A 20,496-nucleotide genomic window follows, 5' to 3' on the forward strand; every position below is an offset into this window, starting at 1 on the left:
GCCATGAATACATGGGTTCTGTTTCACTCTCCGCTGCACAAAACAAGGCCATTACACGGCGGTTCATTCCGCATAGTTCTAGAATGTGTGTAGTCGCGGATGTCGGACTGCAGAAACGCCCCGAACAATCAACAGAACTGCCCTTTCAGAATAATGGACTATGGACATGTTATGGGCACCAAAATGACCATTCAGAAGTAAGAGAACTAACTTCTAAATCATACAAATTGCTCCACCGCCACCATAAACACATCATTAATACTTGAACAGTAACTCCAGTTAGACAGGAAACCTCAGTTTCATATGGTTCCCCCATTCAGACTGAACCACAGCAGTTGGTTCTCCCACATCTTTTGTCAGTCTGAGAGAAGATACCTGAGGAGGCTGACTGCCAACTGCAATCCCACTTCAGCTGTAAGCAGTTCTCCACATCATGAAACACTTACTAACATATGACATTTTTCTCCACATTGGCTTACAATGTTAATCTACCTACAATTATTTACCCATTTATACAGCAAGGTAATTCTACAGGAGCAATTTAGGGTAAGTACCTTGCTCAAGGGCACTACAGCTGGAGGTGGGATTTGAACCTGCAACTGTGAGGGCCAAAGGCAGCAGCTCTAACTGCACTACCAGCTGCCCCCACACAAACTACAGAAGGACTACTGCAGACACACTGCACTATGAAATGTATTTATTAGGCAACTCAATTGCTTATATTAAGCACCTTACAAGTATCCCATTTATACAGCTGGGTAATTTTTTTTTTGTTTTTTACTTGGGTTAGGTACCTTTGTAAAGGGTACTACAGCAGGAGCAGGGACTTGAACCTGGGAATTTCTAAGTGAAAAGGGGACAGCTTTAATCATGACCCCACCTGCTGCACTCCACCCCCCCCCCCCAAAAAAAAAAAAAAAAAAAACATGGATTCTATGTACAGGTTTAATCAAGAGAAAATTATACAGATTAGTATGTATAACAAGAGAAAAATAAATACAGTTGTCAAATACTGAGCATTCTTTGCACTTGTCAGATGATAGAAGCATCAAATCCACACAATGCAAAGAGGTTTCATCATTAGATCACAGATCATTAGATCCATTTAACACATAACTTAGACAAGATTATTTCCATTACAAATGACTGCCTTTGCAAGAGCTGCGGCTGCAGCCCTCAGCGCCTCGTACAGAAGGGAGTTTGAACTGAAGAAAAGCTGAAAAGAATATCGGGCGGTAAGTAAGTATCAGGGAACCAGCTTACAAAGGCACATTTTCACCTTCATAATATAAAAGTACCAGTCCTTTGTGAAACTGAAAAATAATAATAATAAAAAAGGCACGGTGGCCTGTTGAAAACTCTGGCAGAAACACACAAAAATGAGGTAATTAAAACATGAAGAAAAAAAACTTCTCTGAAAAGGCAGCCAGTATAAGAGTTACCTGAATCACTTCCAGTATGAGTTGTACTGCTGTTTCTGGCTGAGCAAAAACATCCTGACAAAAGTAAAATTAAAAAAGGTAAATGTCTGAGTCTTGTGTTCCTCCAAGATGAGGGCATTCGAGACGACAGGGCTAAGGAAGACCTCTTCCTTCTAGCCGGGATGAAGGCACTGATCTTCCTCTTCAATGTCCTCAGTGTTCTACATCTTCTTTACAGGTGACTGACCGTTAAACAGGGTGCCTTCTTTGTGTACATTACAAATGCTCTGCAGAGACCAATTACTGAAAAACTGGAAGAGTTAGAAGGCAGGATATAAGCAGGGCTGGAGAAGTGCTGGGCATTATGGGGGATCTCTGGATACTTAACCACAGGGCTCCGCCTTCTGCTCAGTGACCCATTCCACAGTCCCTCAGGGGTTCCACTGCAGTCCATCACAGCTTTGGGGTCCTGCGATTCCAGTGCGACCCCCCCACCTCGAGAGAAGGCCCGACTGAGCCTCGCACCGATGGAGCAGCCTCCTGATTCGTGATGTCTCCTGAAAATGGTCCTCTTCCACTTGCACTGCCGTTGAGGGACGCAAAACAAAATGTGAAGTAAAAAAGGAAAAAAAAAAAAAAAAAATCAATAAATACAAATAAGTAAAAAATAATTGAAGAGACTTACAAATTGGTCTCATCCCAGGAGGGGTCATTCATGCTCTTCAGAACTTTCCTGACGATCTTCTCAAGCTCCTTCCGAGCTCTCTGCTCCTCCTCCAGCGTTCTCTTCATTATCTTGTTGTCCTGTACGGTGCACAAGACGAAGGGACATGAGAACCACTTTTTTTTTTTTTTTTTTTGACAAAAGAACAAACAGCAGATTCACCACTTCCACAATACTCATTTACATTCAGCTGACACACTTCTCCAAAGTAACTTACAGTGTTAAGGTTACAATTATTTACCATTTATGCAGCTGGGTAATTTAGGATAAGTACCTTGCTCAAGGGTACTACAGCTAGAAGTGGGGATTGAACCTGCAACCTTTGGACCCCAAGGCAGTAGTTCTAACCACTATGCTAACAGCTGTCCCTGTAATACCTCTACTGTACCCTGGTTTAATGTAATGAGTGCATAGTACAAACTTGCCTGTTTCAGCTCCTGCACTTCATCCTTTAGCGCATAAACTGTGTCCACAAGGCTCCTTAAATTCAAGAAAAATTACAATTAAAAAACATAATAAAGGCTGTTATAGGCAGGAGAGAGGAAAGATATAATACGACATTAACATTCAAATTACTACCAGAAACGCGCCAAAATGTTTAGCACGAATTTCTTAATGTTATAAGCCAAACTGTAAAGTATAAAAACAGAACCGTAAGTGCAATGAATTCAGAAAATTAAAGTCACTAAATGTCTGCAACACAGAATCAGTACGAAGAACTCTGAAGCGAGCTGGTTCTTCCGGGGATTTCGGAGTTCTGGACAGATATTGAGATACTCAGCCACAGAACAGGTAGAAGGAATGCAGTCCTACTTCTCCTCGACCACGGTCTGTCCATTGCTGCTGACCCCTTCCACGATAATCTTCTCTTCCTCTGGAAGCAGCACGTGAGGTCCCGATTCCTTCCTATTTCCTGTTTTGAAATAAGAGAGCAGCCAGGGTTTGATTTAAGGCTGTCAGCTGTTAGCGGATGGACTGATCAACTGATTGATCAGCTGACTGATTCATTCATTCACTGCGACGGCGGTATCATGCAGCTGAGAGTGAGGGTGCAGACTAGGATAGGACCAGATCTGTGCACCACACCAGTGGAAGGTCATCCATGCAGACACAACAAGTAAACTACATCACTGGGAGAAGAAGATGAAAATTAAACTACAAAAAAAACTATTAAATATCCTTTGTTTGAAACACCGGTGTCTTATAATGACCTGAACCACAAATTGGAAGAGAAGGGGAAAAAATCAACTGCTTCTGGTATGAAATCATTAAATACGACAACCTAACAAATGAAAAATTTATTTAAAACTGTATAATACAATGCGTCAGACTTTTTTTGCTATGATACATATATAACTTTATATATGTACGTATATATAAAACATTCAACATTATTCAGCATCGTATTCAGAGAAAACAACACACACATTTCACAATAAATATCCATAATTGAAATACAATAATTCCAATACACATGTACATACAATTCAGTTTGTATGTGTGTGGTTTTTTTTTTTTTTTTAAAACAGGTAACACATTTTAGTCACAGTAAATATTGCACAACAGTAAGACCATGTCGCTCTTTGCTGGAACACTCGCCCAGGGGTCAGAATCTCCCAGACATACTCACTACGTCACCAGGCAGAGAGTAATGCGTGGACTAATAGTGCTGCCCTCACTCATCCGCGAACAGAAACGCCTGTGCACAGCAGCACGTTTGGCGTCCGGACGGAGATCCGCGTGCCAGTTTCACGGACACAGTAAAGCACAAGTGTAAACCACTAAAAGGTGTAAACTGCAAAGCACACCGCATACGCTTTGCTTAAAATCTGAAACAAATCGTACAAGGCTTCCTCAATCCCAAAGGAACACGGTTTCTGAAAGTACCATGAATTACTTTGGTTTTACAACATTTGGTCTTGAAACCCTTGCTGTCAGCTGCAGTGATGCAGCATCATTTCTTTGCCTAAAACCAAAGAGAAGTAACACTGCATCCAAATTTGTAATTATGAAATAATTACAGACGCTCCTCGACAAACGATGGGGTTATGTTCCGATAAACCCATCGTAAGTGGAAAAATCATAAGTAGAAAAAGAATACAGTACCGCACGTACTGAACATCATAGCCTAGCCTACCTTAAACGTGCACAGAACACTTACCATGGCCTACAGCTGGGCAAATTTTTGCAGGAGACACACGAGTGTTTAGTAGACATGACGGGATGCGAAAACACAAAATAAGAACTGCTTTCAACACAGTATCGGTTTTTACACTCATTTGCGTGATCGCTACAGAGACTGCTGCAGCTCGCTGCCATCACCCAGCATCAGGAGAAAGTATCGTACTACATATCGCAAGCGCGGGAACAGACTGAAATTCAAAATTCCAAGTATGGATTCTACCGAATGCATATCGCTATCAAACCATCGTAATGTTGAAAAATCGTAAGTCGAACCATCGTAAGTAGAGGAGCATCTGTACATTGACACTAATACCATTAAAATAGTCTGCAATATAAGTGAAAATCTGCAGTATTAGAGATTTACGTCAGCCTGCAAAATGAAAAAAAAAAAAAAAAACACTTTAATTTATGCCGCTGTAAACAGGAGGAAGACTTGTGGCATTTTATAGTATTTTGACATTTGAGCATACCATAAAAATTTCAACAACCATTTTGAGGTCTCTGTAAACATTCTGTGCAAAGAGAACAACAGAAATTAATTTGTCCATTAAATTAGGTCATAAATAATAAATGAGAAGTTTGAAAAACAAAATACAAAAATATATACAATTAGATAAAAATGTGTACCAACAGTAATGTTACAAGAAGAAAAATCCATCTTCTGACAATGACATGAAACAGAGGCTTGTGTGAACAATCTTACAATACTTTAACTTTATATATGGCATATAAAGATGCCATAAAAAGGTATATACTTAGAAAAGCCCAAAGGTAACTAAATTTGAGAGGCGGTCAGTGTCACAAATAATGATATTTGTTGTAGAACACTTGCATCATGAACAAAACATCACTGACATGAGCCTAAAGTCGTAAGGAATAGGGCAACTGTGAAAATATCAGGAAAAGTCCAACCGCCAACAGGGAGCAGGAATTGATACTTAAGCAATTAAAGTAAAATTATTTTTTTGAGCATGTGTGTGTGTGCGCGCCAGAGTGTGTGTGTGTGAGAGAGAGAACCACATTGTTTCACCATTAGAAAGAACTATTTGACCAACAACCTTTCGAGAGTCTGCTACCCAAAGGACATTGTACTCACTTGCCAGAAAAGATGACTACTTATAATTTCTTTAACGCTTCTCTCATTTCTCCTAAAAATTTTAAGAACAAAACAAAACAATATGAGAGGATGCATGTGTCTATATTCCCTTTCCTGAATGACCCAGGCGGTGGAGGATTAATGTTTTGAGCCAATGAGTCTGGCAACAGGCGAGGCTGAGCTATTGCTTATTGGAAATATCCGCCAGAACGGGTTATAAACAGCTTTATATGGAGCTTTAGAGGCCAGTTGGCTCACAGGCCTGTTTACCGTGTTATTCATCTCTCCCTCATGTCAAACTTCCTGCCATTTATGAGTTGTTTATTTTTCATTAAAATAAAACCAGGCGGTCATATGGCTTTTAGGCAGCAAAAAAAAAAAAAAAAAAAAAAGGTGGCTATTGCCAAGTCAAGGTCACATATTACCCCAAGCACAGAGGATATGATAGCACTGAAAAAAAATTTCAAAGAACAAAAACAGAGGTTCTGGAACATACACACTGCAATTACAGAACAACACTGACCGGTGTAAAAACCAAGGACCTTTCATTTTAGACATGTAGCACACAGGACATACTGAAAGCTACATGGCAGTAGTTTACCCATAACTCACAAGGAAAAGATCACAGATACTGGTATATGTATGTGTGTGTGTGGGTGTGTGAGTACACACCACTCCATCCAATATCAGTCTCGTTATGATAAACAGTTCAGCATTGAATTCTGACTTGGAACGTGGACTGAACAAAACATTTCAATGGGCAAATGTTTTCATTTGCATGGCAGTTAAGCTACAGGCCAGTAAAAAGGATTGAACATCACAGGATAATACAGGCGGTCGTGCGTTTGTGTGTACAGTATATACATATGAATGCAAAGTAAACGCTTGTAAATATTAGAACACACTTTACTGTACAGGAAACAGTACTGACACACACAGACATCTGAATATCAGACACAGCACCTCCTCTCCGCACATGCACCCCGGCATTCATGGGGGACGAGGGAGAGTGAAAGGGCGGGAGAAACAGTGGTGTGAAGACAACCCTTGAAAAGGAACCGCAGACAGGAGGAGAATGGCACAGGCAGCAGGAGGGGGTGCTCAACGCAGCGACACGTCTGTCAGAAGGCCTTTTTTCGAAACACGCAAACCACTACATGAACGGAATACACAGAATACATACAAAGGAGATCGACTAAGGAGTGCTCTAGTTCTGGTGCGAGATGTACGAGCAGCAGCTCTTACGGGTCGTCGAACCGATTCTGTAACTGTGGGCCGTCCATATACTATCATAGTCAGAATCCTCGGAGAGGTCGGACGTCAGGTCCGGTCGGGAGAGGCTGCTGCGTCGGCCCACAGAGTCCATGCTGGACTGGTCATCGCCAGCTAGCACATGGTTGTGCATCAGATCAGTACCCTGCCATGCTTTTGTGGGGGATGGGCAGGGGTCAAACCATTTAAAATGAGGTGGGGTATCCAGGTGTGGGAAGGGTGGATATGTGGCAAACCGGGGAAGGGTTATGGGGTGAAAGTGGATGGGAGATTTATTTTTAAGAAGAAATAAACAAATTACTCAAATGAGCAGGTACAGAAAAAGAAGAAATAAAAATAATAACAATGGCAGATAACAGAAAATTTAGCAGGACAGAATGAACAGAAATAAAATGAAGAGAGGAGGGAAAGAGAAGATAAAACACAGTTAATAGAAGGGCAACAACACAGAGGAATAAATAGCACTAGACTGCAGACTGGGCTTGAGGCAACATTCACCATCACCTGGGCAGTGCAGGAATGAAGCCCCCGCCCCCCAGCACCACACCTAGCTCATAAGAGTGAGTGAACAGCACAAAGTGGCACACAGAGCCACGCCTCTGGGCCCCGAGCACTAGCGGCGCATTCTGGTGTTAGTACAGAAAGAGAAGGACAGGAGGAAAATCATTTTAATATGATTTGAAATGACATTTAAAAAAATAAAAATACTTCTGTACTTCCCTTCCAGGAAGTAAAAGGTCTTGTAATACACAGCCTTCTGGGTATTCTTCCATTAGGAAAACAAGGGAATGATAAATTCTGATAATAGGCCTGTGATTTTTTTTTTTTTTTTAGGTGGCATTACATGAAATTCTCCTTCAAATATACTGAACAACAATATTAATGTACTGCAATCAAATTATTATTTAGTCTACTTAAGCAGACCTAAAATATTCAAGAGACAATCACCCTGGAATGTGACCATAAGTGAAATGGGTTACGGATCGCATGTGACGGTCTGCCATCAAAGTTAAGTAAGATGTGCTGGGAACAGGCTCTTGGTGCGAGCAGCACCACAAGTACATGGGGGCTCAAGACACAGACCTAACGGCCTTGGCGGAGGCTTACTTGAGTTGAGAGTCTGGCGAGTCTTGGCGCTGGTGCAGTAGGCCTCAATTACCTTCAGGATCTGGGCATCTTCCTCCAGTGCTGCAGTACCTGCAGGAAGCAGCAGCGAGATCACAAGCAGTTCATGGAGTAGCAAATCACTGATTCCAGCAGGACCGTAACTAAGTGATCCAACAAGCAGACAGAAGACGACCTCAGAGTGGGACCATGTGGTTGAAACCATACTAGGACTGCACTATAGGCCAGGCAGTCCACTGGTGTACCAAGTACACTACTAATTCACATACAACAGTACAACAGATTACAAGGTCAAACTCGATTCCGTTTGACAAGTCCACACTGATGAGCTGCACTCACTCTTCCTTTGTGCAAATTCTTCATCCGACGGCTTCCTCTCCGGCTTGCGTTTGGGAAGCAGCTTCTTCATGCTTTTGGGACTTTTGCTAAGATCCTGTGGAGGTTGGAGGACAGTCTGAGCTTCTTCTGAGAGTGACAGCAACCAAGCACATTACTATAGTAGTGCCTGAGTACAGTAGTACAGCAACACTTTAGAGCAAGACAAGGCCACAGTACGACCAGTGCAAAGCAGGACATAAGCAAGACTAACCAAGAGCACAAGTAGTCAAAGGTAGATCATGACTAGCTTACTGCAGACATAATAGTGCAGAAAACACATCAGACTAGTGGCAAACACAGCTAGTTACCTCCTTGTAGCAGAGTGCGGCAGAAGGCTTCAGGGGGGGCGCCGGCCGCAAACAGCTGAGACTCCAAGGTTTAGGGGTCTTGGGGGGCTCCAAGGGCCCCCACACAGGGCTGCTGTGGGGCGACCCATGTGATGAGGGGTGTGGCAACGTATGGTAGGCCGGGGCCACTGTTCCACCCCGGGTCTCAGAATGCCTGGACGGGGTTCCGGGGTGTGAGGGAAGCTTGAGGGACAGGAGAAGAAGTCTGGTGTCCTTACATGAAGCCCAGTGTGACATCATCATCATCACATTTCCTTATATCATTGCATCTCTCAGCTACTTGCAGATTTTTTTTAATACAGAATGGCACATTTTATAATTCCACTTAGACTACCTACGAGAGGTTGCACAGACTAGTCGACTAGTTGACTTGTTGACCTTACTGCTCTGCGATAACACTTAAAGCTTGACGTCGACTAGTCACTGATCACGTGACTATGACACTAACAACATGGACGACTCCGAGAAGACAACTGGTGAGGAGCCTGGGGTGGGTCACTGCAGCAAACCAACAGCGGTTCATCAAGTGTGTGAAAACTTCACCAAAGATGAAGCCTGTGCTACTGCTACTCGAAAAAAATGTGCAAGTCCGTCCTGAAGTACAACAAAAAGTGCAATGCACACAAAGGCATCCGCTAACATTAGCAGAAGAACGATCCAAAATCGGTCTGTGTACATTGTATTCATTTGTTTTTTGATTCAAAACTGAAAAACAAAATGCAAATTACAATGCTTTCATTCGTTTTTTGTTTTAAAAATGAAAAACAAATTACGAATTAACTAGCAGAAAAAAGAGAAAAACGATTTTTTATTTTTTTTTTGAGCATCAAAAAAAGAAAAGGACTTGTTTATTAATTTTCTCTTTTCAATTAATCGTACAAAGTGTAGAAATCAAACGCTCACAAAACCAAATATGATGAACGCCCTGAAGTGCAATATTGCCAATCTAATGGCATGGTGGCACAGCGGGCAACGCTACGGTCTCAAACTCCTCGGTAGTGCAAGAGGATGTGAGTTTGATCCCCACTCAGTTTGTGTGGACTGTGTATATTCTCCCCATGTCTATGTGGGTTTGCTCTGGTTTCCTCCCAGAGATGAGCTGTTTAGGCTCCCCCATAGTGTGTGAGTGACACAGAGAGTGTGTTCTACTGATGTATGGATGAGCAACCCATTGTAAGTAGTGTATCTAGGAGTGTAAGTCACCTTGGTGAATAAGGTGTGTGGGTGGATAACACTACATAGAGTTCAATGGAAGTCGCTTTGGAGAAAAGCATACGTCTACAAAAAAGTAAACGTCTAACAAGTAATCTAACCTGGACGTAAAAGTGAGCTTCACTGACAGTCTTTTTTTCGGAAAAATGTCTTCTCTGGAGCTATTTGCGCAAATGATAAATAACGTGATAGAAACTAGAGGAACATACTCAGAGATCACAAAAATAGTACAACATGGTGCTGCGCAGGGTTGTTCTACAATGACTGTCTGAAGATTTTGTGTGCGGCGCATTGTAAGAGGACACTCTTGCTGCTTTTGAAAAGCACCTAGTGATCTATATTAACTTATGATCAATAACTCAGAGAAAAGCCAGCATGTTCGATGAAGCCACTGATGGATTATGCATGGTTGCAATTCGTTTATATGTAGGTTGTTCAATATCACAAAACGAAAAAGTCAAAAAAACAAGACGGCAAAAAACTATAAATGAGGCATATTTTAAATATTTTACTTTTTGAGCAAAAAATGGTTTTTAAACATAATTAAATAATTTATTTTTAATTTTTAAAAAAAAAAAAAAAAAAAAAAAAAAAAAAGAAAAAACTGCATTTTTTTTAACCCGGCTACGATGTCTCATTTTATCTGTTTATATATATTATATAGCCTATGTATAAGCCATCTGTTGTGCAACCCCTACTAGTCAGGTTCAAGTACTTTGCTTAAGGGTACAGCAGTAGGGCCTGGTCTGGGACTTAAACCTGCAACCTTAAAATCACAAGTCCTGAAGTGCAACTACAATGCCACTGTTAGCCCAGTATAAATACAATTTATATGTTTAGGTCACAGCTTTTCCCTGGTAAGAAGACACAGTCTGGCCATTCAGTAGAATTTGTGTTCCAAGTCATCAACCCTCTCAGACCCCAAATTTGACACAGAGAGAACTTAGAGGTTTGGACTTGTACTGTGCCAAGTGTCATTTTTGTTGCCATGACAATACGCTACTCCCAGTATTCCAGTGTGGCTAAACCAAGGGCTGTGTGCACACAAGGGCAAACGGGATCACTAACAGTGTGGCAGGGAATCGGGGACGGTCTCATGTTAGGCGTAGCCATGGAAACCAGCTTGGTCTGTCGCTGCAGGTGATCCAACCAGTCCTGGAGATCCTGTGGGCTGTTGCACACCACCTGGATCTTCTCAATCATGTTTCCTGAGCCCCACACACACAAATACACAGAGCAAAATCTCACTTTAACATAGCCATATTGTTCAAAAACTTCATTCAGTACTATAGGAACGTCATACTGTTTTATAATGCATTAATATTACGTTCAACCTATAGGAACTCTGGTGAATGCCAAAAAACTGCACAATTTCAAAACAGCTGAAACAACTCACCAGATATCTCAAAGGCATCTTTGAGAGCTTCACAGTCTTCTATCTTGGACACCGACATGCCCGTTAATGGCAGTTTACCCTAAACAGGGAAAGTTACACTTCAGTATGGCTCAGTAGTTTTTCACCAAGACAGAGAATACAATAAGGGAAACCCTGGTGTAGAGGATGGTGGTGGGGGAGTCAAGGAAAACACGGATGGCAGGACTACAGTGGAGCAGACCGACCTGGTAAATGAAGCCGCTCATCCTGGGACTGGCTGACAGCATGAGGAGCACATGAGGGAAAAGCAAAAGGTAGCGCTCACCCCTCTCCTGAAACAGAGCAGCAGAGAGGAAATGGGAGATAAAGACCAAGAAAAAAAAGAGATTACGCAAAGAAGAAAGAACAAATACCACTTATACAAAAAAAAAAAAAAAAGTCTACATGAGATATAAAACCAGTGTCTCAAAATTAGACTGGTGTCCCATACTAAGCTAAGCACCAATGGACATGTGTAGTTACCGTTTCCCATTAGAGCACACCTCCTGGTTCCGGCTTACCTCATTTCCATAGTTGTGGACCGTAACCTGGGACATGTGGAGGACTGCACCCAGCGTCCTGATGTCCTCACCTTCCCAGCAGCGGATTGACTCGCTCAGGATCTGCAGCTCCAGCTCCTTCCGCTTCCGCACTTCCTGGCACTGTGCCTGTTGCCACGGCAACACAAAGCGCACAGGCTGTGACCTATGTCAGCTGCAGTTCAGCAGGCAAACGCTCGCGCGACCCTACTTTGTTGCGGCAGATCGTAAGTCCTTCCCACACCGAACACATCTCAAGTGCCAGTTACTACAAATCTTCCCCTAGAACAGGACTTACTGTGTTAGTCCTGTGCACAAGAGCATAATAATCTTAAATCTCTAACAAGAATATCAATGAAACAAAGGTAAAAAAGGCAGAAGACGAATCCTCGCAGCCTCCAGACAAAAGTCTCCCCCACTGCAGCAACCCTTTCTCCTCTTCTCCCCCTTGACGTACTGCTAAGCCGCCGTCTCCCTGTTGCCGTGCTCCAGATCGCCAGTGCGATCACTTTGTCCCCACTCTGCTCGAGCGGTTCTGCACTGGAACAAAGACACCAGCTCATCTGTAACACCAATAATCCTGGGGAGGAACACAAGTTCGCTCCAACAGAACCAAGCACGTGGGGGGGAATTAACTAAGGAGAGCAGCAGCGGTGCTGCCAGGATGGACTAACTGGAAGAGGCTTAATGAAATGATGGAGTCATTTGTGCCCAATTCCCTGAATGCCTCATCTGCAGAAGGAGCTGATAAGTCCACACGGAGGAGGGAGCTGGCTGCGTGCGCAAGATAGGGAGGGGATCTGCGTGCGGGGAAGGGGAGGAGAGGATTAAACTGTTCGGCCCTGCCTCTCGACAGACCAAAGCCCCAGTGCTCTCAGCAGAAATGGATGCAAGGCAATAAATGCGGAACCTCAAGTTGCTCCCGTCTTGGATCAGACAAAATGACCCAGTTGCTCTTGGCACATGTGGGAATAAAAGGGGGAGACGTGTGCACCCCCATGGTTCTAGAAAGCCTCTGTATAACCCCTCTGAGTAGATAAGTTGTCACAGCCCTGGTTTCTGGTGTAAAAAATAAACCCGCTGACTCACAGGAGGACCCTGTCTGCAGGGGGAGGGGGGTTCACACCTCCACCTCACAGGAGTGACATCCCGCATCCACTTCCACATTGCCATTTTTAATTCTATCTCGCTGCCAGAATGCTCTAACCCCTCACGGAAGATATTTGTGTGGACAGGCCAAGGGAAGAACTGGAACACAGCACTCCAAGAAGCCCCTCCACCTGGAGGCACAGATAAAGGGATCGTTTTGGCCACAGCACAACCTTAGGCCTCCCTCCAGGTGTTGAGAAACCCACATCACACACTTCTTGTGACCAGCAAGGGACAGAGACCCCTAAGCACAACCCGGGTGGAATGCAAGCTGCGGTTCTTTGCCCTCCGTGCGGCCGCGATGAGAACCCCCTGCCAGGAAATCCAGGCCACCAGAGCTGAGGAAGCAGCTGGAAGCCGAAAGTGTGTGTTATCAGCAGGGCTTAAGTACAGCTGCAGATGAAAAACATTCCCAACGCGCATCTCAATCACTGAACACTCCGAGACACAGGGAGGTAGACAGAGAGAGGTGGACGTGGAAAAACCCGATCACACAAAGAAGAGAAGTTGTTGCAACAATTACATAGACTGAACTCATCAGATTCATAAATACTTCATTGATCCTAAAGGAAACTTCCCTGACCTGCAATAAAACAAAAAACAGAGGTGTTCGGAGAAAAGTAAGAAATTACTAGGTTTTCTATGATGGTAAATTGTGTTATTGTTACTACGGCTCCATATATAATCATTGCCAAACGTTAATACATTTTCACCTCCAATTAGACTGAAAGCGTTCGACAAAAACAAACATTTTCACTTCTTCTCTTTGTCGTACATATTATTTTACAGTAAAGGAAATCCTGAGAAAATTACTGCTTCTGTGTATGGAACTGTTTTACTGAAACTACATACGCAGCACGCAAAGCATCATGGGAAATAATCCTCGAAAGGAACTGAGTTGCAGGGATAAGCACATTTATGAAAAGCGGAATGGAGCTCCAACGCTCCGCAGCTCTTGCGGAAACATGCAGTACAGCACACTGGGAAGCAGAGCAAGGGCTGCCTGCACTGCCAGTGTTTGCCCAGCAGGGGGTCCCCGGTCCACCAGACTCACCGAGAGGCTCTTAAACACCGTCATGCACTTCTGAATATCTGGCCGATCAGGGTGGTGCTCCTGCAGCAGAGAACAGTGTTATTAGACAGGCACACACACATTCACACACAGCACCTGATGAACACTGTGTTAGACACCCAGTTACATGTCAATTCACAAAGCACTATGTTGGAGAGAGCAGTGCTCCATTTGACTGTGAGAAGTCCTTACACTCCTTTCCTCATTGCTGGCAGCACACCAGGACACACTTGAGTAAATCAGATTAAATTATGTGATGTTCTCTTGCCTCCATGTGCCTCTCCAGCTCCTTCAGCAGGGTAGGGTACTTATCCAAGCGCATGAAGGGCTTGCTGAGACCCGTGGTGAGTGTGAGGATTCCAGGACAGCTGGCACCGTGAGCCTCCATGAACTCCGCCAGCTCGTCACTTTGTGAGATGAAGGGATGGAGATACAGGTAGGTGAACAGACGAAAGGCCGGAAAAGGCAGGCATGATGGCACAGACACAGGAACACATACACACACACAAACAAGCTGATAAGACAAGCATCACAAATGAAAAGGAAAATTTTCTGAAACACAAAAACAGTCCATGTAGTTTATGCGCACGGTCATATATTCGGTTCATATCAGTGCACTGAAAGCATCTGGTGAGCCTGCGGTGATGAGGAGATGTCCCCCCACAGGTGTCACGAGGGGCAGACCCAATACCTGTGCTCTGTGAGGACACTGACAGCAGACGGGTGGTTCGAGCAGTACGCCACATACAGGTTCCTCATCTGGGGGATCAGGCTAAGGAAGAATCCACCGAGTCTTTGCTGATTCTCCGGAAGCCTGAGAACACAGACAAGGCCATTTGTCATTACACTCATCCCTCATATAAAAGAGTCAGCAACATTAAACCGTCACAAAGATTTATCTTACATTTATTTATTTAGCTGATTCTTTTTTTCTAAAGCAACTTACAATGTTGATATACCTACAGTTATTTACCCATTTATACAGCTGGGTGATTTTACAGGAGCAATTTAAAGTAAGTACCTTGCTCAAGTTAGGACTTGAACCTGGGACCTTCACATCCCAAAGCAGCAGTGCAAGTCACTATGCTACCAGCTGCTTACAATTAACAATAACACCATTAAACACGTTACCTTTGCTCCACGTTAGTTTAACCAGTGGCAAGTTTTTAAAGAGTAGTTCAGTCCCCACACAACACAGCTTCAATGAGGGGAAACAGTCCTTTTAAATTCATTTTAGGGACTGTTAAAAAACCAGATCAAACACATGTGATGCTCCACAATTTCTTGATAAAAGGAGCCTGATGGCAGCAATGTGTTTCCAATCCAAAAAGGAAAACAGAATGCTCACAGGTGAAGTCAAAATGAGAACCGAGGAGCTTGCAAAAGAAGGTTTCTGCGAAAAAGTTAAAACAGCAGCTTTCTTGGAAATCTAGAGTAAGATATAAATAAGATTAAAAAGACAAAGGGTTTCAGAAAGACATGCTTTCCTCTGTTGTTAGGATGGGGCTTCCCTTCTGTGGTTAAAATATAAAAACTGAGTCCACTGCATCTTTGCATTGGTCACATGGTATTGATACTGACTGCATAAAAATGCAATGTTAAAGTAGAAATAATTGTTTTTGTCATATACTGTATTATGAAAATATCCATCCATTTTCCATAGCCACTTATCCTGATCAGGGTTGTGGTGATCAGGAACCTATCCTGGAAGCACTGGGCACAAGCCTGAGAGTGGGCAGTAAAAGCCTAGATGGGACAGCAGTCCATCACTGATTATAAAAAAAAAAAAAAAAAAAAAAATGCTGCTATGTTTATTGTCATATTCTAAGTACTTTTAGGTAACATATTTCTCATGCAAGACTCACTAATCATTTCATTACAATATATAAAATGTGTGCAAATATATTATTCTCATCTACAAGTTGATAAGCGCAAACTAAAAAATCAAAATTGCACTATACTAACTGGGGGGGATTTATGTTCAGTTTTCAAAAATCAATGTAAAAAAGGCAGGACAAAAAAACAGGGGTAGCATAGTGGTTACAGCTCCTGACTTTAGCCCCAATGGTTGTGGGTTCAAGCCTTGCCCTCAGCTATAGTACCTTTGAGCAAGGTATCTACCCTAAATTGCTCCAGTAAGAATTACCCAGCTGTATAAATGGATCAATATAAGTCGCTTTGAAGAAAAGCATCATGAATAAACGTAAGCGCTTCCCAGACAATGCTCTAGTACCGCACTCTGCCACGAGATGGCTCTACAGTTCCTTAAATTGCTCACTGACCACTTTTCAGACTAAAAGCTCTTTATGTACAGTAAAGACTCCTATTGTCAGCAGATATAACACATTCGCTCTACAAAATGTCTTTTAGTCCTTTAAAGGATGAAAAGATAGGAGTTCCATCAGTCAGGGGGTATTTTCAGCAGTTGATAACCACAGATACAAGGAATGTCTAACATGTCAAGTGAAAGTGGTTTTTCTCCATCAGTGGGTTAAATATGTGCTTACAGAGGACTGGCTGGATGTTTTATCAGTGTGCCTCGGAGAGCCATTGATAAAGGCTGCGAGAAACACACGTAGGAAATGATCTGCTGAGCACACAGGAGTGGTGGGGCACGGCTAATCCGGCCCGAGTACCCATTCCCAGGGCCTCCCAGCACGGCGAGCACCCTTGACTCTAGTGTCATGCTGACGTCACTGTGTCCCGACAAGTTCGTCTCTTTTGCAGACACCAAGGCTCCAGAACTAAAAGCTGGACATGATAGAGAGGACTGATCGCCATGGATACATTGACAAACAATCTGCCTAGGAGTCCCTGCCACCGACGTAGGAACCGGGACAGACAAACACAAACGCACACACTCCAGGACACAGAGAGAGGCCCTCACTTCGTGCAGTCCTCCAGAGACTGGACCAACATCTGCTGGAAGGTGCTGATCTCCTCGAGGTTGCCCATGATGTGAGCAATTTTGGAGATGCTGATCCTGTCGGAGAGGGGGGAAGGAGCCGGTTAGGGATGCGTTCCCACGGCGAGCGGCTCGCTGAGGACTAAGGAGATAGAAGCTGATGACGCAAGCATTGACGCGAGAGCTTCCAAACGATGACGCGGGCCCGGGGAAGGTCCGATCGCACCCGACCAACCGACCCACACTGCACCAGGTGGGCTCGGCCTCACCTGGCTTAGCAAGGGCGTTAGCAGCTTTAAAAAGAAGTCCTGTTCCAAGCCCCCCGAGTGCCAACCCCTCCCCACCCAGCTCAGACAACTTACTTCTCCATGTTCTGTAGTGGGCGCAGGTAATTGGACAGAAGGTTCTGAAGCTCCTTGGAATACTCACTCTCCGTTTCTAGAATGTTCTGGACTACCTGAAAAAGAGAATCAAACAAGACGAACATCAACATTTCTGTCACAGATGAGCTCCGCCTGCAAGTTCAAGTTGTCTTTATTGCCATTCCTCTATATCGTTTCTCTGGAGACCATATGGTGCAACACAAAACAGGAATACAGGACAATAAATACACAGCACAAAAAAGGGCTATGAACTTAAGGCAATGCGTAGTGTATGGAGTCATGCTGGGTACAAGTACAACGTACAAGACAGTGGGGACAATGACATTTACTACCTCTTCCCACTCACTCTTCTTTAGAAAGATGTACCACACTAGATAGGTAGAATGTGATCATTTCTCATGATGCTTATCACACAAGTGTGGGTGGCAGACAAAATGTCAATATCCGACAGCATTCCTACAACTGGTGAGATGTTATCTGGAGGACATTGCAGAAAACAGGCCCAATGCCTCAGACATGTCTGTCCCTCACAAACACACCACGGTCCACAGCTTCCCAAAATGCGAGGTGGGAAAGCAAAGTGTGAACAGGCATCCAGTACAGCAACCCAACACAAACACACACACTGATCTTAAAAGTTTAGTCACTTATTCATTCAGCTGATGCTTTTCTTCAACTTGAGATGTTAAGCTACTTATAATGATTTACATAGTTACACAGCAGGGTTGTTTTTATTGCATCAGTTCAGAGTAAGTACCTTGGCTGAGTGTACAAGAGCAGGAGGTGGGATTTGAACCTGAGGCCTTCGACTGCAAGAAAATGACTAACCCCTGCGCCAGCTGCTCTCCATGCAAAGCCCAACCAATTACAAACATTTAACATGGGCTGTACAATTTATTTTACATGCACATATGTATTTTAGTGTACTGTATTTTACATACACACATCTTGTGATGCTCTCTGGCTTTGGCTAGCCACAAAGAAAAACCTCTCCATACCATACATACTTGTCTTATATGTACACAGATTTCACATCTTTTTTTTTTTTTTTTTAAATCACACTGATGGCCATGTCCATTTATGAAAAACAATATGACTTGAGTGCGACATGATAAATGCAACAATTTAGTGTTTATAGTCCAGCTTAAAGTCACTACACAGTAGTGTCCCTTTAAGGATTTGAAATGTTAATTTCTTGCATTTTCACTTTTATAGGCCCCAGACTTAAAAGTCATCTCTATTTTATTAAGGTTTAATTAGTTATGACTCAACAAATTTTAATCAAAAACACTTATAAACACAACCGTTCATACACTCAAACTGATCCATTATTACGTAGGATTTATCATGTTGATGCTGTCGGGCAATTTCACTCTGAATCTGATACACACCAAGTTATAGTAGGTTTTGCTGATGGCAGCGGTGTCCAGGCCTTTTGGAGGGCTTTTCAACGTTCCGGATTTGGGGGAAACCGGTTTTTCTGCATGAGAACAGGGAAAAGACACAAGATCCGGGTCAGACGACTCCCCTCCCCCACTGCCCGTCCACCGACACACGCTCCACTTGTGTTCCACATCATGTACAATGTCAGCATCCCCTAGAAGGCGTGGACAGGGAAAGGGACTGGGGAGCTTTTCAGCCGTTAGCCCCTCCCCCCCACCTGCTCCCAAGCGCACCACAGGGAGGTCACTGTGCAGCTGGTCTGGTCTGGGGGGGTGGAGGCGCCGCATCAGATGGTGTCTGAGGGGGGCTAAAGGGCCTCGACACCATGTGGTAGACCTGGCGAGAAACCCCAACCAGATCCGGCTGCATCTAACAGCCGTGCGCAGCGGAGTATCCCTACCACTGCGGCACACTGCGGGTCCGTTTCACAAAAGCATGGTAAAATAATCTGAAGCGCACCGATTGTTTTTCGTGGGAGGGCAGGCCTTTCTTTCAGGAACTGGTTTCAAGAGGAGTTGTCAGACCGTTACACCACAGGAGGAGAACATTACTCATTTCTCTGCTGTGTGAACATTCTGAGGCCTTTCCTTCAGCCAACATTTCCTTCAAACGGCGCTTCCCCAACTCTTTTTTTTGGCGGCGACCCTAAATACTGGTACACGCAACGTCAATGACCAGTCGTTCTGACGTGTTGCGTTTAATCATGTAGCTGTATTGGAATACAAATTAGGAGCGGTGGGTTTGGCCAGATCCCACTTTCTGGTGGGTCTGGGGTTCGAGTCCTGCTTGGGGTGCCTTGTGACAGACTGGTATCCTGTCCTGGGTGTGTCCCCTCCCTCTCCAGCCTTACGCCCTGTGTTGCCGGGTTAGGCTCCGGCTCGCTGCGACCCCGCCTGGGACAAGCGGTCTCAGCAACTGTGTGTGTGTGTGGAATACCAATTATTAATACACATGAAAAATGGTTAACAAATAAAAAGAGCGCAGATGAGAATTAAGCTCGAAAGTAAAATTTCAGTGTTGTCTATAACACTGCATTCAGGTTAAGAGTGCTGCTCAACAGGCTCCTCGCTAGTCTGCTTGACCCCCAAGTATTGAATGTGAACATTTTAATATCAAGTACGTACAGTATATGGATACTACAATATTCTCAACTATTCTAGTTCAATTACAAGTTTCATAATCCCTCATACTGCGCTAGTGAAGTAATGCCCTTATATCGCTGTAAAAATTTGAAGTTTTGAGACCATCTCGAGGTTCTCAGGAACACTGTCGCGACCTTCATTTGGGTCGTGACTACAGTACAGGGACCAGTACCTTAAAAGAAGTCGCCCACATTATCATTGTGCGCGAACTTATGGTTTTGGGACGCTTTTCTCATTGGGAGGATGTAATCTCTATTTGGAGCGAGCCATTGGACAGGGGTGGTGCAACAATCGAGTGCTCTGCCTTGTTTAGAGAGGAGACTTCCTCCCACCGACTGCAGCACTTCCTGTCTTTGTCTGGTTATGGGATTTCCTTCCTGGCAGGCTACATACGGAGATCTGACATCAGACAGCATTTTTTTTTTTTTAATGTTTACATTTATGTTTTTAACAGCAGAAATACTTGAAGACCATCGTGACAGTTTGCACAGCTCATGCTCTTGTGACCGCACTAATGGGGGGGGTCTGTTCATATGACTGGTCACCCCAGTGTATCACATACATCACTTATTAAATGTGACTTTTTTGACACGTGCCATGGGAAGTAAACCAAGGAATCACCGGCATTGTGCAAAGCATCCTGTGCAGTGTATACAGCAGTTCCTTACTAATTCTTAAAAACATTTTTAT

The 20,496-nt window shown here is 43.7% G+C and overlaps 1 protein-coding gene across 3 annotated transcripts in view; it reads right to left on the bottom strand.

Annotated features, from left to right (window-relative positions):
* Positions 1-921: 921 nt before the first annotated feature.
* Positions 922-20,496, bottom strand: part of LOC108933214 (rho guanine nucleotide exchange factor 7-like) — a 30,742-nt gene continuing 11,167 nt past the window's right edge. For 2 of the 3 annotated variants that reach the window (XM_029253695.1, XM_029253688.1), the window contains 17 exons: positions 18,613-18,701; positions 17,201-17,295; positions 16,821-16,916; positions 14,625-14,747; positions 14,202-14,340; positions 13,916-13,975; positions 11,695-11,841; positions 11,380-11,466; positions 11,156-11,234; positions 10,828-10,967; positions 8,509-8,730; positions 8,162-8,255; positions 7,805-7,894; positions 2,959-3,058; positions 2,571-2,625; positions 2,107-2,225; positions 922-2,004 (listed from right to left, as the gene is read on the bottom strand). In XM_029253695.1, the coding sequence (XP_029109528.1) occupies positions 1,875-2,004; positions 2,107-2,225; positions 2,571-2,625; positions 2,959-3,058; positions 7,805-7,894; positions 8,162-8,255; positions 8,509-8,730; positions 10,828-10,967; positions 11,156-11,234; positions 11,380-11,466; positions 11,695-11,841; positions 13,916-13,975; positions 14,202-14,340; positions 14,625-14,747; positions 16,821-16,916; positions 17,201-17,295; positions 18,613-18,701 (1,865 nt within the window). In that variant the 3' untranslated portion in view covers positions 922-1,874. Of the gene's footprint in view, positions 2,005-2,102; positions 2,226-2,570; positions 2,626-2,958; positions 3,059-6,670; positions 6,851-7,804; positions 7,895-8,161; positions 8,256-8,508; positions 8,731-10,827; positions 10,968-11,155; positions 11,235-11,379; positions 11,467-11,694; positions 11,842-13,915; positions 13,976-14,201; positions 14,341-14,624; positions 14,748-16,820; positions 16,917-17,200; positions 17,296-18,612; positions 18,702-20,496 lie in introns of those variants that run through there. The other variant, XM_029253697.1, reaches the window with a different exon arrangement.

Source organism: Scleropages formosus, chromosome 1 (genome assembly GCF_900964775.1).
Source record: "Scleropages formosus chromosome 1, fSclFor1.1, whole genome shotgun sequence".
NCBI lineage: Eukaryota > Metazoa > Chordata > Actinopteri > Osteoglossiformes > Osteoglossidae > Scleropages > Scleropages formosus.